The sequence below is a fragment of the Callithrix jacchus genome, chromosome 15 (assembly GCF_049354715.1).
Source record: "Callithrix jacchus isolate 240 chromosome 15, calJac240_pri, whole genome shotgun sequence".
In the NCBI taxonomy this organism is placed as follows: Eukaryota; Metazoa; Chordata; class Mammalia; order Primates; family Cebidae; genus Callithrix; species Callithrix jacchus.
This window is the reverse complement of record NC_133516.1, coordinates 79,513,324-79,533,085: the sequence shown is the minus strand read 5'-3', so window position 1 is coordinate 79,533,085 and position 19,762 is coordinate 79,513,324. Positions and strand designations below refer to the sequence as shown.

At 40.0% G+C, this 19,762-nt stretch overlaps 1 protein-coding gene across 4 annotated transcripts in view; it reads right to left on the bottom strand.

Moving 5' to 3' along the window:
* The window catches only part of HACD2 (3-hydroxyacyl-CoA dehydratase 2), an 88,690-nt gene that overhangs the window by 43,984 nt on the left and 24,944 nt on the right, over positions 1–19,762 (bottom strand). For 2 of the 4 annotated variants that reach the window (XM_078351940.1, XM_078351941.1), the window contains one exon: positions 10,765–10,831. The exons of 1 other annotated variant lie outside the window; for it this stretch is intronic. In XM_078351940.1, the coding sequence (XP_078208066.1) occupies positions 10,765–10,777 (13 nt within the window). In that variant the 5' untranslated portion in view covers positions 10,778–10,831. Of the gene's footprint in view, positions 1–10,764; positions 10,832–18,836; positions 18,944–19,762 lie in introns of all 4 variants that reach the window. One more of the 4 variants, XM_035274002.3, reaches the window with a different exon arrangement.

Below are 19,762 nucleotides of genomic sequence, written 5' to 3'. Positions count from 1 at the left end.
TCAATTATATTACATGGCATTCAAATAAAGGAAGAATGGACACTTTCAACTGGAGAATAGACCAGCTATGCTAGACTTACTAGGAGTTGATACTAAGTTGCAGTGTGATGTATAAGCAATTTAAACTTAAGGTATTTTTTTTATAGGAATTTTATCCTTACATAAGCAATTCTACTTTAGAAGATATAGCCACTGGATATATACAGTATATCTTCAGGGAATATTAATTTTCCCTGAAAATTCTGTGGGAAAAACCATTTTTACATTAATAGATAAAAGGGGACCCAAAGGTGTTTCATTTATGGCAGGCTACTTTGCCTTTACTCTCAAAACCTTGTGGGGTAAAACTATATTCTCTATTGCTATTTTGAAAACTTGGGAAGAAAAGCTGAAAGAACACTGTAATACATAATAAAAAAAGTATTTGGGGCCAGTTGCAGTGGCTCACACTTGTAATCCCAGCACCTTGGGAGGCTCAGGTGGGCGGATCACTTGAGGTCAGGAGTTTGAGATCAGCCTGGCCAATATGGTGAAACTCCATCTCTACTAAAAACACAAAAATCAGCTGGGCATGGTGGTGCATGCCTACAGTCCCAGCTACTCAGGAGGCTGAGGCACTGTGCTCCAGCATGGGCAACAGAGCGAGACTTGGTCTCAAAGAAAAACAAATAAACAAAAACCGTATGGTAGAAAGTTAGGCTCAGGGAAAATAAGGGTAGAAACAGTAACTTAAAATCATGAGAGAAATTAACACCTATACAAATGCAGAGAGGGCCTGTGCACTTGTTCAAGGTGGACCACAAACTTGGCTCTGAGCTTCTTTACAACCAATACAATGAGAGAATATAATCCAGCTGTATAATTCATAGCGTCCATGAAAGAAGTATAACCTGGGCTGGGCGTGGTGGTGTCATCCCAACACTTCAGGAGGATCACTTGAGCTCAGGAGTTGGAAAGCAGCCTGGGCAACATGGTGAAACTTAAAGGCTGAGTGAGGCTGCAGTGAGCCATGATCGTGCCACTGAACTCCAGCCTGGGGGACAGAGTGAGGGCTTGTCTGAAAAAAAGAAAAGAAAAAAATCCTGGTGCTTGTTTTTTTTGAGCCGGGTTCCTATATATTACTGATTTTGCTGTACTGGCTTCTGGTTCACTGGATTTTTTTAATACGTTTTCTTTTCCATTTCCTTCATTTCTGATGGCCAGCTGTCCAAATATCTGCCACTAGCATCTTACTCATATACTTATTGAGGTTCTTACAGGTAAAAAATAAGAAACTGGTTTCAAGAGAGGGTCCACAGACCTCTTAAGGGAATGACCTTTTTGAAAGCTTTATCAAACATTCAGAGCCTCCTTACTTGCTTGTTTTCTTTTGAGGTCTCCACTCTGAAAGTCTAACCACTGAATGAGAGCAAAATACAGACATGAAGTAAATAACACATATTTCCTTTCTGATGATAACTTAAAAGGGTGTCACATTTTGAAAAAGATGAAAATGTAAAAATAATAGATGCCATTCTTTGAGAAGACACAGTGAGTCAATTATAAGTCATGGAAACGTACTCAAATTTCTCTGTATTATAGTTAGCATTCCAATAGCAAATTCCCATCCTATTATTATTATTATTATTTTTTTTTTTTTTGAGACGGAGTTTTGCTCTTGTTACCCAGGCTGGAGTGCAATGGCGCAATCTTGGCTCACCGCAACCTCTGCCTCCTGGGTTCAGGCAATTCTCCTGCCTCAGCTTCCTGAGTAGCTGGGATTACAGGCACGCATCACCGTGCCCAGCTAATTTTTTGTATTTTTTTAGTAGAGACGAGGTTTCACCATGTTGAACAGGATGGTCTCGATCTCTTGACCTCGTGATCCACCCGGTTCGGCCTCCCAAAGTACTGGGATTACAGGCGTGAGCCACCGTGCCCAGCCCTATTATTTTTTATTGTTTATAGAATACCAGTGTTTTAGACCAGATTGTTAATTACAGCCTTGAAATATGAATGGTTCATATATATTTTACCAACAATGCCACATCATAAACTTTTTTTTTTAATTAGTAAAACTGTCAGGGCAAAACAAATTTGAACTTTAAAAAAACAGGTGAAATATATATATGTGTATATATATGTATATTACATATGTGTATGTATATATATATACACACATATACATATACATATGTAATATACACATACATATTTATATACACACATATATATACACACATATTTCAAGTGTTGACATATCAAGTTCAAGTGATGATATATATATATATATATATGCGCCAAGTTATACGAATAATCCGTAAGTACCCTGAATGCTGGATAAAAAACCATTTTATTAGTACTTCTATTTTAATAATTTATTAAATTCTGTTTCAATATACTTTTGAAAGTTTTTTTTTATGCAAAGCTTTTTCAAAAAGCTAAACCTGGCTGGGTGTGATGGCTCACGCCTGTAATCCCAGCTGTCAGAGCTGGAAAGGATCTCAGAGATCAAGTTCAATTCAACACTTGGCAGATATGAGGTTGGGAGAAGGTGGAGTGACTTGCCAAGCTTACAGAGATAGTTCAAGCCAACAAACTGGTATTTAGCGTTACGCTTAACGTTTAGCGGTCACTCTCTAAGAAGGTAAATTAATGGTCTTTATATAACTAGGACAAAAATCAAACATCTACAACCAATGTTTGAAATGTTCACAATGTAAAATGCTTGCAACCAATATGACAACAGATTAACATTTAAAGTATATAAAGAATACAAATTGTTTTTATCTTAAAAAAAATCAAGATCCTAATGGCAAATCAGAAAAGGACACAGACAAGTCACATAAAAATGGTCACAACTAATGAGCAAACATATGGATTACATTCAACTCCACAATTAGCAATAAAGCAAATCAATGAAACTATTAATACCTATGATTTTTATATGATTAACTTAGTGAATATTAAAAAGGAATCATAATACCCAAATGCTGGTATTACGTTGAAACAACTATACTCACGTTTTGCAAATGGGCACAATCCTTTGGGAATTGAATCTGGTCATGTTATTTAAGAGTTAAAAGAATATTCGTATGCTTTGAAGTAGTAATCACACATAAGATGTTTGCTAAAGGCATAAACCAAAGACTAAAACATCTACCTATCAACAGAGAAGCTAAGGGCACAAGCCAAAGAGTAAAGAGTGTATATATAGATAGAGACAGTGGTTGAAAAAATGTTTCTCATATTTTAAAAATGAGAACAATCTGTTCTCCACTGAGAGAGACATGGTGAAACATCTCATTATCAGATATTCTGTAGTAATTTAGAAGTATTGGTGAATACACAATGAGCTGAAACATTCTGTCATACCAGAAAGCAGAAAATTATTAAAGATCACTGGGGTCCTTTCAAAAAGGACTCAGAAGATGATCTAAAGATGCTCCAACTGGCCAAGGATGGGCTAACGTGAGCATCAAAAAGAATCATTAAAATGGATGGAATCACATAAAATACATAAAATCTATGAGATTATGATGACAAAATAATAAAATGAAAACATTCATTGCCCTTTGACATACTCTGATTCTTGCTATTTGGGGTGTGTGTGTGTATTAGTGCCTACCTGAGTTGGGAATATGACATAATGAAAACATTCATTGCCCTCTGACAAACTCTGATTCTTGCTGTGTGTGTGTGTGTGTGTGTGTCAGTATTAGTGCCTACCTGAGTTGGGAATATGACATACCAGGGACTGAAGCAACAGGAAACACTAGCCCTCATTTTTAAATTACAGACGAATGTAAAACTTACTTAAACTGGATTATCCTCCCTCAAAATTGAAACAGTTTTTCTTTTAGAGTTAATGAAGTATTGGTAGCTGAAGCCAATTTGACAGTCAATGAATGAGAGGTATTCCTGTCTGATTTCAAACTAAACCCTGAACCTTTTAAAAACAAAACAAACTAAAATAAAATAAAACACATTTTACATGGAAAAAGAAACCCTGCACACTTTCACTGGTCTTCTTTAGAGAGTTCTGGGAAACCAACGCATTATCCCGAAAACTGGTAAATCAAGGGGAAGAATCAAAGTAAAAAAAAAAAAAAAAAAAAAAAGAATACTGTTATATCACAAGAAATGAAGAAAAATTGTTACCTCCAGGGAAGGGCACTGGATGGCTGGGGGACCGGGATGGGAGAGAGACTCACTTTCCACTGCATACTCTTTTATAGCTTTTGTATTCTATACCATGTGAATGTATTACTTACTGAAAAAATAAACTCATTTAAGTGTCAATATAGAGGATCACGTAACAAAATGGAGAAATGATTACATTAAAAGAAAAAAACCAGTCAGAATCCAAATGATAACCACTTGAATTGTAACAGTGCAGCCAGTGCATAGGCATATAGAACAGGTCTAAAAAGGAAACACAGAAAAATAAAAACAGTTGACTAGAATTGCAGAATATAGGGGCATTTTTTTCTTTTTGTTAAAATGAATTCCACTGCTATATTTATAATGTTATTTGTCTAATAAATAATGTTAACGTGGCATTTAAATGGAAAAATACAGTCTTTTTTCCCTTTCTGTCATCCATACTTTTAGAAAAGTCTGGCTTTTCAAAACTTGAGTCCATAATCAAGGCATGAAGAACAGTTTGGGGGTAACAACTCTGAGTGCAGGCAAAAGATACAAGAAAGGGCCTCTTGAGGGCTGTTCACAGAGATGTTAAAAGTACAAATGACTTTGCCCAGCTCTGCTTTTCCATCCCTGTACTAATACGGGGTTGGTGGCGGTGGTGGCGTTCCCCGAGTAGGAGGCCCGCAGAACATGGAAAGAGCCTGTCGACAGCACATAAAAGACACACACTGAAAACACTGCTTGCAGGAGGAGTGAAGCTTGTCAAAGTACTGCAGAGGCTGGGAAAGTGAAGAGAAGAGAAAGAGCAATTATAGCCCGCACCTAACAATTCCTCAGCTAAATTTAACTGGAGAGGTGGAATATATCTGCAGCTTGAAAACGATAAGCAAATGAATGTTCAGGTACAAAAAGACCCAACCCACACAGAATATTAAATGGTCATTGGAAAAAAAGATATTTTTTCATATCAATCATCTGCTATTATTCTGATATTTCCATTGTCATGCCCCAAAATAAATAAATGGCCTCAAGAAGCAATAAGGAGATCCTAGCCTCAGAGCAAAAGCTTTTATTTCTTGTTAGAAGATAAATCAAAATCAATAAGAATTTATCAATGTCAAGCTTTTTCAAAATACTACTTTAAAAATCCCTAGCTATAAATAATAAAAATCAAATGTTAACTTTTATTTATTTTTTGAAGGTTTAAATGGATTTTTCCAAAGTTTGCCAAATTTTTAGGTCAACAGAAATCTCAGCTAATATACTTATTTATACTGAACTATGTTCACAAATAATTCCAAAAGCAAGTTTTTTTTTTAAATGCACAGGATTGTATTTCATGATGGTCAGAGGCAGGAGGAATGCTTGAGCTCAGGGGTTCAAGATCAGACTGGGCAACATGGCAAAATCCTGTCTCTACAAAAAAATACAAAAACTAGCAGCTTGTGGTGGTACATGCTTTGATCCCGGCTACATGAGTTGCAAGGACTGCTTGAGCCCAGGAGGTCAAAGCTGCAGTGAGTGAAGACCCTGCCTCGAAAGAAGAAAGTAACAGTATAATTATTTCTGGGTAATGGCATCAAGGGTGTTTTTTACCCTATTCTTCAGTCCTTTGGTACTGATTTTATTTTCTAACAATGTGCATGTGTTACTTTGCATTAGAAATAAAATCTTTTGGCCGGGTGCGGTGGCTCACTCCAGTAATCCCAGCATTTTGGGAGGCCGAGGCAGGTGGATCACTTGAGGTCAGGGGTTCAAGACCGGCTTGGCCAACATGTCAAAACCCTGTCTCTACTAAAAAAATAAAAATTAGCCGGGCATGGTGGCATGTGCCTGTAATTCCAGTTACTTGGGAGGCTGAGGGGGAAGAATTGCTTGAACCCAGGAGGCAGAGGTTGCAGTAAGCTGAGGTCACACCACTGCACTCCAGCATGGGTGACAGAGTGAGACTCTGTCTTAAAAAAACAAAAAAGAAAGAAAGAAGGTCTTTTTCCTTCTAAAAAAGACTACAACTTGATTTAATAGCCACCATACTGCCAATTCTGTCAAAAATAAAAAATGGATACAATTTCCATTGAAACAAGACAATAATCATTTTCATATACAACTAATTTATAATCATTTTAGCAGAAAAACACACACACACACATATATATATATAACAAAAAGATCTTTTTTCTTCCTTTTTAAGACAGTCTCCCTCTGTTGCCCAGGCTGCAGTGCAATGGCACAATCTTAGCTCACTGCAAAGTTCACCTCTAATTTCAAGTGATTCTCCTGCCTCAGTCTCCCGAGTAACTGGGATTACAGGAATGCACCACCACGCCCAGCTAATTTTTGTATTTTAGTAGAGATGGGGTGTCACCATGTTGCCCAGCCTGGTCTCGAATTCCTAACCTCAAGTGATCTGCATGCCTCAGCCTCCCAAAGTGCTGGGATCACAGGCATAAACTACCATGCCTGGCTCAAATATAATTAAAAAAAAATCTAAATGGAAACAGTTTTTGGAAGTTTATTTATTCAAGTACCCCTTATTATTAATGAGGACTTTGATGGGAGGAAAACAACATCACGTACAAGATCGTCACTGAGCTTGTTGATCATATATATTACCTAGGGTAAACTACTCTGTCTTTGCTTCTGGATTCCAACACTAACGATATAGAGCCGACTCATTACTTACATTGAGTACCGTACTATCACTATGTGCTATTGCCAACTGGATGGAATCATGGATTGCTCTATTGGCTCAGAACTTGAGCAACCATGCAAACCCTTGTGGCAGACAATATTAGCTGCTTACCCACTATACAGTGTCCCTTTCTGCCTCACTAACAGCATACTGATTACCCTGCTAAAACACTAGCTTTCTTGGGAACCCTTGCAACTTGAGGAAGCCACCTAGCGCAGTTCTGACCAAGGAAGCATAAACCAAGTTTCTGGAAAGCCTTAAACTTTCTGCCTGGAATGTAAATATGACACGATATTAACTCATCATAGTCGTCTTATAACTATGGGGCTACAAGTACAAAGGCAGAAGTCACACACTAAGGACAGTAGAGCAGAAAGACAGACTTCTTGTTATACAGGAAAAATAAATCCCTATTTCATTAAAGCCACAGTAGTCAGAATTCTGGTGTGCATAACCAACTGCAATCCTACTTATATCTGAAGAGAATCTGGGTAGATGTAAGAAGTCAAACTACCACAGAGTGCAGGGCTAGGCAACACTTTTAAAACAAACCATTTCAATTATACTTTCCAGTCATGGAAACTAACGGCATCAATAAGAAAAAACATGGTGGAAATTTGGTGTAAAAATTTTTTCTGGTAAACAATCTTCTGAATCATCTTAAAACAAAGTTCATATCTAAAAAAATCGCTAGTCTATCATATCCAAAAATTTAAAAAATCTGCTTTCTCTTACAATTTCGAGATGTGGAATTCATGAACATCTTTTAAAAACATCTTTCTGGAGCCAAGAATGTGGCATCTCAATGCCAGGTCAAGATCTACCAGATATAAGTGCAGCATTTAATGAACGTACTTAACTATTATAAATAGTTGGTTGCCCTTTAATAAATCATTTTCCTTTAAAAGTGTTGGAATTGTGATTACCGCCTTCCTCCAAACAGATTAAGAAAACATTTTCCACCCATAAGCATTATACCCTAATCAACTAAGCAAATCAGCCCCAGATCTAAGATGAAAATGTTATATGAATAAACTCTAAAGAGCTAAGAAATAAGTATTTCCCTTGATTCTTCACAGTAGATAAAGTACTCTGAAAAATTACTTTGCTTTGAATTCCAAGAAGTTTCATAAATATTTATGGACTGAAAGTGTGACTGAACCTGAAGAACACTGAACACAGCTCACAGGTCCCAGAGCAGGTTCCTGTTAAGTTTAGGAGAAAGCCCTTTCCAAGTGAGAGTTCTGAAGTGGAAAGGGATACTCCTTACCGTGTATCAACAAGAAGCTAAGAGCCCTCACATGCTATACCACTACAGGTGGAGTCTGGACTGAGAGTCATCAGCCCACATGGCTCCCACCATGTATGACCTACCAAGATAACCAGAGCCTGTTGGAGGTGGTATATGTTAGACTAAGCATTGTGTTAGATTATATAGAAATAAAGGGAGAAACAAACTGGGCTATACTGCTGTTCAAACGACAATAAAAATACTAAAAGCTAACATCTATTAAGAGCATTCTATTCATCAGGCCCAGATCTATATCCTTTACTTATATTAATTAATTTACTTCTCAAACACCTCTGTGAGGAAGGTGCTATTTTCCTCAATGCACACATGAGGGAAATGAGGTCCAGAGAAGGCAACTCACACTTACTAAATCACACAGTAAGCAAGTGGAAGAACCAGAATCAAAGCCAGGCAGTCTGACTTCAGAACCATGCTCTTAACTACTAAGCCATCACAACTTCAACCTAGGGAGAAAGAAGTCAGGAAAAACAAGCCTGTGGTGGGTGGTGCTGACCATATGTCCGCGAATTCTTTGATCCTCCTCCCTTCACAAGGCAGAGCCTAATTCTCCTCCACTAGAGTGAGGTGTGGGCTTAGTAACTTGCTTCTAACAAATAGGAGACAAGCAGAAGTAATGGTATGCGACTTAGAGACTGGATCATAAAAGGCCCTGCAGCTTCCTCCTTGCTCTCTCTTGGACCTCTTCTCTTCCCTGAGGAAAACCAGCTGCTATATCACAAGAGGCATTCTAGCCTGTGGTGAGGAGCCGGGACCCCCTGTCAACAGCCAATCCCCAGTTCTAGTCCAGTCTGCGGATGACTACAGCCCTAGCCAACACTTTGACCACAACTGCATGAGACACTGAGCCAGAACTACTCAACTAAGCTGCTCCAAATTACTGACCCACAGAAACTAAGAGATTGTAAACATTTTGTTTTAAGCAACTAAGTTGTAAGATAATTTTTAATGTACCAATAGAAAACTATTACTACTACTGTCCAAAAATAGATTACTATAGACAGAACTTTTTATCAGAGCCAGACTTTCCTTTTTTTCTTTTTGAGATGGGGTCTCACTGTGTCACTTAGGCTAGAGTAAAATGGTACAATCACAGCTCACTGTAGCTTCTACCTCCTGCACTCAAGCAATCCTCCTGACTCAGCCTCTCTGAGGAGCTGGAACCACAGGTGTGTACCACCATGCCTGGCTAACTTTTTTGATTTTTTTGTAGAGAAAGGGCCTCACTATATTGCCCAGGCTGGTCTTAAACTCCTAGGTTCAAATGATCCTCCTGCTTTGGCCTCCCAAAGTGCTGGGGTTACAGGCATGAGCTATCGTGCCAAGCCCAAGATTTTCAACATCAAATCATATTTAGATAAGCTATCAATTGTTGAATTACTTAATAATCTTGTATGTTTATTCATTCTCTGGAAGCAATACCATTTTGACCATTGCAGAAGGGTGAAACAACACATCCTTTAGGTCCCTTCAAAAGCATAATGAACTAATTAATATCTGAAATTCTACCCTACTTACTTTATTAAAATTAAACCATATATTAAGGTTAAAAAGTTATTCCTGCCTTAAATTATCACATATTCACTTTTTTTAAGTCAATAAAAAAACAATATATTCCACCTCCAAAAATCTATAAGAACAAGCTGTCTATTTGCTTCTCAAGTCTATTCAAGGTGCTAATCTGCCATTATTTATATCCCCTTGACTCCTTTCTGAGCAGCCGTCATTAATAGAACAATTTAGGAGTTCAAAACACTCTTTCCTGAACTCAACTGCCTCTTGAAGTTATTAGTCATACTTCTCAAGGCTACAGTATGGCGGGTGCTAAGGATAAACGGCATCTCAAGAAGGCTGTGAAGAAGAGCCACCATCAAAAGCACCAAGATTAGGGCTGGGAGCAGTGGCTCATGTCTGTCATCCCGGCACTGTGGGAAGTGAAGGCAGGCACATTTCTCGAGCTCAGGAGTTCAAGATTGGTCTGGGCAACACAATGAAAACCTGTCCTACCAAAAAATACAAAAATTAGCTGGGCATGGCGGCACGCACTTGTGATCACATCTACTCTGGAGGCTGAGGTGGGAAGACTGGTCACATCTACTCAGGAGGCTGAGGTGGGAAGATTGCTTGAGCCTGGGAAGTGGAGGCTGCAGTAAGCTGTGATCACACCACTACACTCAAGCCTGGGTGACAGAGCAAGACCCTGTGTCTCCAAAAACAACAACAAAAACACCACCAAGACCAGCTTCTGCTTGCAGACTGACATAACCCTAAAGTCCTCCTTCCTGATCATTCAGGTATCTTTTATCAGGTTTGAGGCTTTCTGGGGGTGTTTTCTGCCCCAAAATTATAACTGTAGTCTTCACGATGCCCCATAGTTGTCATTTGAGAATCCAGGTATGCTCAGAGGACAAATACTGGCCTACCTCTTGGTGTAGAAGGGAAAGAGAAAACAGTGAGTTGGAGTTTAGTCTAGGTATTTAAGGTTGGGTGTGGTAGTGCATACCTATAATCCCAACACTTTTAGGAGGCTGAGGCAGGAAAATTAATTGAGGCCAGGAGTTTGCAACCAGTCTGGGCAACACGGTGAAACCCTGTCTCTACTAAGAAAAAAGGAAGTATCTGATACTTTGCTTACCCCATTCTCCCATGTCCTGGCTTTAGAAATGGCCAGCCTCAGGCTGTCCCATCCAAACTCAAATCCCCTAAAGGAAAAAGAACAGAGGCAAGATCAAGACTGGTATCTGGGCAGTGAGGACTGAGGAGAGTATGAACAGGGAATGAGAAGGAACCACTGGAGAAGCAAGAGGAAAAAGAACAATGGAGAAAATGAGCAACAATGAAGAGGCCAGAAAAATACAGAGGAAGAAAAGGCAAGAAGGAAAAGGGAAAGGGGGAGATTTAGAGTAGGAGATGAAGGCAAAGGAGGGTTTGCTTGTTTGTTTTAAGGAACAGAAACACAAAGTGGCAGAGAAATGATGTTCCCTGAAAGGAAAAGAGGCAGAGAAGCAAAGGGCAAATGGTGAAAAAGACAAAGGGTGACACTCCAAGTTCCTGATTAGGAACTAGGTGGAAACTGGTGGTGCCACCGGCAGATTCAGAGTGTAGGTCAAGGGTTAAATGATGAGGTGGGCTTCTGCACATGTTGAGTTTATGGTGTCTGCAGAGGAACCACGTGGAGATGTTCAGGTGGGCAGTTGGGATGGAGACTCAGGAGAAGGATGTGGCTCAGAAGTGGTATGTGGGAGCCACTGAAGCCATGGGAAGGTATAGTACCACACAGGGAGACTGTAGAGGGGAAGAGAAAGGTTAAGGGCCAGAGCCCAGAGAGCACCATTTGTGAGATGCAGGGAGAAAGAAGGAATCTCAGGATAGAGGCAGGTAGATCTAAGAAACAGGCTGAGAGCTGGAAGAGACTGGTGGGGTGGCAGAGTGAATGGCCTCACCTTGAGGGGCAGCAAGGGTGGCACTGTCCTCAGGAGAGTCAGGTTTCCTGAGGTAAGAAAACTGAGGATGTTTGTACTCTGTGAGGACAGAGTGACCTTGCTTATAATGGAAAAGGGTTCCAAAAGGCCCTGCGACCTTCCTCCTGTGTTCTTACACCTCTTTGAACTTATCCTTTGGGTGAAACATTTGTCACACTGTTCCTCTGTGTTTCATGTTTATCTCCTGGGCTTAAGGGCAGACGTGGGTCAGAGTGAGTTTTGTATCCCCCAGTGCTTTGTCAGCGCCGTGCCTGCCCCCTGGAAGAAACTCGATAAATAATAAATATAGACTGTGTGCAGTGGCTCACTCTTGTAATCCTAGCACTTTGGGAGGCCAAGGCTGGCGGATCACTGAGGGTCAGGAGTTCAAGACCGGCCTGCCCAACATGGTAAATCCTCATCTCTACTAAAAAAAAAAAAAATTAGCCAGGCATGCCAGGCATGGTGGCAGGTGCCTATAATCTCAGCTACTCAAAAGGCTAAGGCAGCAAAATCGCTTGAACCTAGGAGGTGGAGGTTGCAGTGAGCTGAGATCACACTATTATGCTCCAGCCTGGGCAGCAGAGTAAGAATACATCTAATAATAATAATAATAATAATAGTAGTAGTAATAGTAATAATAATAATAAATACTTGTGGGTTTTCTGGAGGGACATTAGGAAATCTACATTAGTAAAAGCCTTGAAATATATTACTTTTGACCTATCTCTGGAAATTCGTCCATAGAGATTAATCACAGCTGTATGGACATTAAGCTACAGGGATAGCTATAATTTGCTCACTTTAAAGCCACCAACAACTTATTTAATAAATAGAACACTGGTTAAAAATCAATATATCTGTATAGCTGAATATTAGAAATCCTCCAAAAATCTATACAGATCAACAATAACAAATACAAGCATACAAAACCCTCACCTTCAGCACAATTAAATAACACAGACTACAGACTCAATACACCTGTAAGTAAAAACAATATTTTCTCTTCCAGTCCTAGGAGCTTCGGGAACCGCGGCTTGGGTGCAGACATGGCCAAGTCCAAGAACCACACCACACACAACCACTCCCGAAAATGGCACAGAAATGGTATCAAGAAACCCTGATCACAAAGATACGAGTCTCTTAAGGGGTGGACCCCAAGTTCCTGAGGAACATGCACTTTGCCAAGAAGCACAACAAGAAGGGCCTAAAGAAGATGCAGGCCAACAATGCCAAGGCCATGAGTGCACGTGCCGAGGCCATCAAGGCCCTCGTAAAGCCCAAGGAGGTTAAGCCCAAGATCCCAAAGGGTGTCAGCCGCAAGCTCGATCGACTTGCCTACATTGCCCACCCCAAGCTTGGGAAGCGTGCTCGGGCACGCATTGCCAAGGGGCTCAGGCTCTGCCGGCCAAAGGTCAAGGTCAAGGCCAAGGCCAAGGATCAAACCAAGGCCCAGGCTTCAGCTCTAGTTTCAGTTCCAGCTCAGGCTCTCAAAGGTGCCCAGGCCCCTACAAAGGCTTCAGAATAGATATCTTTGTCTGCCAATGTGAGGACAGAAGGACTGGTGTAACTCCCCTGGGGCTGCCATCTGCATGGGGCGGGGTCCTCCTGTGCTATTTGTACAAATAAACCTGAGGCCGGAAAAAAAAAAAGCAATAAACAGCAAATTCCAAGCACAGCTATCTCCTGAGGTCCCACTGCAAATCTCTGTGGAAAGTGAGGAGAATTTGGGAAAATGGCATGGAAGAGAGAAGAGCAGAGCAGAAGGCCTACATCTGAGCCAAAATCACCCCAGAAAGAGACAGTCTATCCTAAGTATAAAAACACTGAAAAACATCTTATATAGCGCACTAACCACAGGGAAGAGACATAGTCTGTGGGATGCTGTGGCATTCTGAAAAAGGCATTGCTTCTAAGGAAGAAATAGTAAAAAAGAAGGGAGAGGAGGTGCCCTCTAGTGACTGGATGGGGAAGGAGTAAGAAGCTGGAGGAAATTTAGATTCCTGTAACACAAAGATGAGGTACAACAATCACAGGCATATGATTCCCTCCCCACCGACCTCTTCCAGCAAAAAGCCATCCACTAAAGAGACTACACTTCACCGCATTCAAGGATCACAATATTTGCAAAGTAGGGATCTCGTAAACCAACCCAAACTTCCAATCCTGTCTACAAAAGGAACGAATGCAAGTAGTTTACAACTATACAAAACCATTTTCAGGAGAAAACAGAAAAAGATCAAAACATTTCAGCTAATGAAAATGCCCTCCAAAAAAAAAATCACAAAGGAAACTTTAACAAAACAATCCAAACTGAACTAAATATCCTTAAATATGCATTTGGGCTATGAAAAAATATATGTTTAATCAGTTTGAATCTGAGAATAGAAATGGACTGAAAATGACTGAAAGAAAAATTGATTGAATTCAGTAAAAAAAGGTAAGAAAAAGATAAAATTATATCTGAAATGAAGACTAAATTTCTAAGTGCCCCAAGGAGAACAGGTTAAAATAAAAATGTAATAAAGAAAATTGAAGAATGAAAGCAAAATAACCATGAGGATGAAAACAGGATAAGCAAAGAGGTTGAGAGTGATCAGAGAGAAAACAGCTGAAAGGGAAGGAGGCAAAGAAGACCCACACATGTTTGGAATCCCTAAATTAAAAGAGAAACAAAATAATGAAACAGAACAAAAATTTAAAACTATAATAATACTTTCAGAAATAAAAGAAGGCCGAAATCTACATATTGAAAGGGCCTACTGGGTACCCGGGAAAATCACCCTGTAAAGGTCAACTGAGGCATATCCTAGTAAAATAATTAGATTTTAAAAAGCATGTATATGTACAGAGAGAGAGAAAAAGACCTCAGAGTTTTATGATTAAAAAAAAAACACTCAAAAGGGCAAGATAATTAGGTTGGCATCAGACTCCCCAAGAGGAACATAAAATGGAGCAGCGTTTTCAAGAAATTTAAGGGAAGAAAAAGTCAACTAAGGATTTTATATCTAGCAAATCAGTCCTTCAAATATGAAGGCTACAGAAAAAGTCTTAAACATGGATGAACTCAGAGAATACTATGCTCACAGCCCTTCTGGGTATCTTCTTTTGGGGAGAGGCATTCTGCCATGGGCCCTGGGCATTCCTACAGCATGCCAAAAAGGCAAGATCCTGACTGCTCTTTTCCCAGGTCATTTCGTAGGCTTGTGTTTTCAAGGAGCAACCTTGAGGGATAAGGTAGCACTGCTTCCCAAAGAGCTTCTGTTTACTATAAAAACACTAGATTCCTCAAGTGCTCTAACACTAACCACTGCATATCTAGATATTCCATGTCCCCTAAGTCCCATGTGGATGACACACGTGTGTCTAGACTAGACACACGTGTGTCTAAGTCTCATGGGACTTAGGGGACATGGAGAACTGACGCAAATGAAGAGGGCGTTCTGGCTACTGTTCCTGCCATGAGTAATAAAGCCCTTTGTATCTGACCCAAGAGTCTCATGTTTTCTGCCAGGACCCATGAAACACTAACAAGCTAACTTATTAGCTTGTAAGTAAGGTAACATCTCCAATGTGTCACAGTTCCTGACACTACTAGAGAATGAGCCTCATCTAATTAAAAGGTGATGAGAAACTTGGGCAAAAAAAATCTGACAGTGAACATTTATATATTTAAATGTGCCCTTAAGACTAAAACAGGCCAGGCATGGTAGCTCACACCTGTAATCCCAGCCCTTTGGGAGGCTGAGGCAGGCGGATCATCTGAGGCCAGGAGTTTGAGACCAGCCTGACCAATATGGTAACACCTCGTCTCTACTAAAAATACAAAACTTATCCTGGCATGGTTGCATGTTCCTGTAATCCCAGCTACTCAGGAGGCTGAGGCAGGAGAATTGCTTGAATTTGGAGGCAGAGGTTACAGTGAGCCGAAATTGCACACCACTACACTCCAGCCTGGGCAACAGAGCAAGCCTCCACTTCAAAAAAAAAAAAGAAAAAAAAAGAAGGACTAGAACAAAGGTTGGGACAGAGCAGAATAATATATAAATGTTGTATGTTCTGACAAGGTAAAAATAGCATAAGTTTAAAAATGAGAGAAGGGAAAGAGGAAAGTAGAATAAGCTCACTGTTGTATTGGCAACAGGTGGGAGTTAGAAGACAACCTTTAAAAATTGACAAGCAGGAAAATAAAAAATCAAGCAAGAAAGCAGAGGACTAAGGGCATTTAAAAAAGTATCAAATCAGGGTAATCGAGATATCTATAGAAACAAGTTTTTAGATACAATACCAAAGCACAATCCATGAAAGGGAAAACTGGTTAAGTTATACATTATTACATTTAAAAAGTGCTTTCTCAAAGATGCTATTAAGAGAATCAGGCCGGGCGCGGTGGCTCAAGCCTGTAATCCCAGCACTTTGGGAGGCCGAGGCGGGTGGATCATGAGGTCAAGAGATTGAGACCATCCTGGTCAACATGGTGAAACCCCGTCTCTACTCAAAATACAAAAAATTAGCTGGGCATGGTGGCGCGCACCTGTAATCCCAGCTACTCGGGAGGCTGAGGCAGGAGAATTGCCTGAACCCAGGAGGTGGAGGTTGCGGTGAGCCGAGATCGCGCCATTGCACTCCAGCCTGGATAACAAGAGTGAAACCGTCTCAAAAAAACAAAACAAAACAAACAAACAAAAAAAAAATAAAGAGAATCAAAAGGCAAGCCCCAGAGCAAGAGAAAATATTTGCTGAACACCTGTCTGATAAAGAATTTGTGTCCAAAATATAGAAAGAATTCTTAAATCTCAACAATGAAACAATCCAACTATAAAAATGAGTGAAAGACCTGAACAGACCTGAACAGACACCTTGCCCCAAAAGATAACAAATAATCATATGAAAAGATGTGCCATAGCACTTGTCATTGGAGAAATAAAAATTAAAACAACAACTACCACTACATACTTATGAGAATGTCTGAAGTCCAACAAACTGGCAAGCTGGACTTGACTAAAATCAAAAATTTCTGCTCTGCAAAAGATACTGTCAAGAGAATGAAGAGACAAGCCTCAGAGCAGGAGAAAATATTTGCAAAAAATATATCCAACAAAGGACTGTTATCCTAAATTTAAAAAGACCTGAAAACAGGGTTCCCAATCCCCAGGTTGCAAAGCAGGAGAGTGGCAGGTGAGTGAGCATCACTGCCTGAGCTCCACCTCCTGTCAGATCAGCAGTAGTGTTTGACTCTCATAGGAGCACAAACCCTACTGTGAACTGTGCATTCAAGGGATCCAGGTTGAGTGCTCCTTATGAGAATCTAATGCCTGATGATCTGAGGTGAAACAATTTCATCCCAAAACCACCCACTCCCCTTACCCCAAGTCCATGGAAAAAATGTCTTCCACGAAACCAGTCCCTAGTGCCAAAGAGGCTGGGGACTGCTACCTTAAAAGATACTTTACCAGGCTGAGGTAGGAGGATCACCTGAGGCCAAGAGTTCAAGACCAGCCAGAGAAACATAGCAAGACTCCATCTCTACAAAACATTTAAAAAATTAGCTGGGCATGGTTGCTCACACCTGTAGTCCGAGCTACTCACGAGGCTGGGATGGAAGGATCATTTGAGCCCAGGAATTCAAGGCTACAGTGAGCTATGATTTTTCCAGCCTGGGTGACAAAGTAAAACTGTTTCAAAAAAAAAAAAAAACCCTCACCAAAGAAGACCCACAGATGCAAATAAGCATATTAAAAGATGCTCTACGTCATGCAACGTCAAGACAACACTACACACCTGTTAGAAATGTGGACGAGGATGTGGAATAAGAAACTCTCATTCACTCCTCTTGGGAAAGCAAAATGGTTCAGACACTTTGGAAGACTGTTTGGCAGGTTCTTACAAAACTAAACAGACCCTTACCATATAATCCAGCAATCAAGCTCCTTGGCATTTATCTAAAGGAGTTGAAAACTTGCATCCATCCACACAAAAACCTGCACACAAATGTTCATAGCAGCTTTATTCATAATTGCCGAAACCTGGTAGCAACCAACATGTCTTTTGCTAGGAGAATGAGTGAACTGTGGTACAGCTAGAGAACAAAGTATTATTCGGTGCTAAAATGAAATGGGCTATCAAGCCATGAGAAGATATGGAGGAAACCTAAATGCATATTACTAAGTCAAAGAAGTCAGTCTGAAAAGGCTACAAACTGGATGACATTCTAGAAAAGGCAAAACTATGGAGACAGTGAAAAGATCAATGGCTTCCAGGGGGATAAACAGGTAGAGCACAGAAGACTTTTAAGACAGTGAACACGGTCTGTATGATATCATAATGTTAGATACATGTCATTATAAATTTGTCCAAACCCAATGATTGTGCAATGCTAAGAGTGAAGTCTAATGTGAACTACGGGCTTTGGGCAATAATCATGTGTCTGTATGTGAATCAACTGTAACAAATGTACTGCTCTGGTGGGGGATGTTGATAATGGGGGACTTTGCATGTGCAGGGGAAGGGGGCGCATGGGACATGTCTGTATCTTCCTCTCAATTTTGCTGTGAACCCACAACTGCTCTAAAAAATAACATCTTAAAAAAATTAATAGAAAGATGTTTACAGTGAATGAAAAGAAAGAAAATCCTCTCCCAAGAAAATGACACAGAATTATAATAAATACGTATCACAGTCACACAAATTTTCTGAAGCTTTCTTGCTCCCTTTTAATCTTTTAATACATATGTAACCATTCAACTCCTGCCACAGAAGCATAAAAAGTCAAATCATTCTTTGGCAAAAAGATGACTCAAGCTGTCACTTTTTGGTTCAACAGGATTTACTCGACTTGGTCACTACTTGGTGTTTCAAACTTTGCAGGACTAACCTTGCTTTTGAAGCTAAGAATAGGTGGAAGGTTTATTGACTTCAGATGATCACAAACCATCGCACCAAAGAACTGCCAAAATATGGCACCCTGTTTCATCAAACAAATCAAACTCATTTTAGGTTTTAAAGATACCTTATGCTTTACAATTAAGAAATATTTATAAAATAATCTCCCTCAGGGCAATGTAGAAAGCTCCAGCTTTTCCGTACTTCGAATATTAAGAATCAAGTCATCAGACAGTGATAGAAGAATATCCATTTCTATTCTCTCTGGTTAACTTGCTCATTCCTCAGTTTCAGCTATTGATTCATTACTATTTTTATTAGAAGTCATCCCAAAGCCCTGTAATTTCTAAAAGAAAAATCTTACCATACAAGGGTGCCATCTAGTGGTAACTATAGTAAACGTCTGTTACAGAAAACGTGTATGTATGCATCCTCTCAATTCTGCATTCTGATGGGACTTTCAAAATTTATCTAGAAGGAAAAACGTAGTAAAACTACTGTACTTGAAATGAATTTCCAAACACTCATACTTCAGCACATTTAAGCATCTAGCATACCCTGCTTTTACATCACTACTCAGACCACTGACATTCATCTCTGAAGCGACATCACATTTACAGGTTCACAGAATTTCAGAACGAGCAGCTGTAAGCAATGACAGAGATAACCATATATTCAGTCCAACACCCTCATTTTTCACATGTGGAAACTAGTCCAAGAGGGTGGATGCTTGACTTGTCAGATGACTAGTAATGTTTCCAACAGGGTGTGCCCTGTGTTGATTTCCGACGGACTGGACAGCAAGCTAATATTCTCTTATAGAGAAGGTACCTTAATATCTCAATAATAGGTTTCCACTTAAAAGAAACACTTAGCTGCTCCTGCAGGGACAGCAGAGGGTAAAATTCCCTGATCTGGGCTCTCTTCACAGCTTTCCCTTCTGAACTCCAACTGGGCACAGAAATCCTCAGGGACGGTTTGTGCCTCAAACTTGGGTGCTGCTCACTGAGCGCTTTCAAAGTGCAAGATACTAGCTGGTGTATGCCTGGGTAAGTCTTCCACCCTCCCTGCATAGGCGCTTTAGGCTCCAAAAGAGCACGCTCTATTTCTCTCTTCATTTTCTTCATCTCAGTTACATTCAAACAGAGCAGGGAACAACTAACAGAGCTTGGTGTTCCAGGCCAAGGAAACCGTATGTACGAAATTATGGAGGTGTGAACAAGCAGAGTTTATTCAGAGAACAGGGCTGAAGCTCTGCAGGTGCATCTTCTCTCTTTGTCTGGAGGTGAG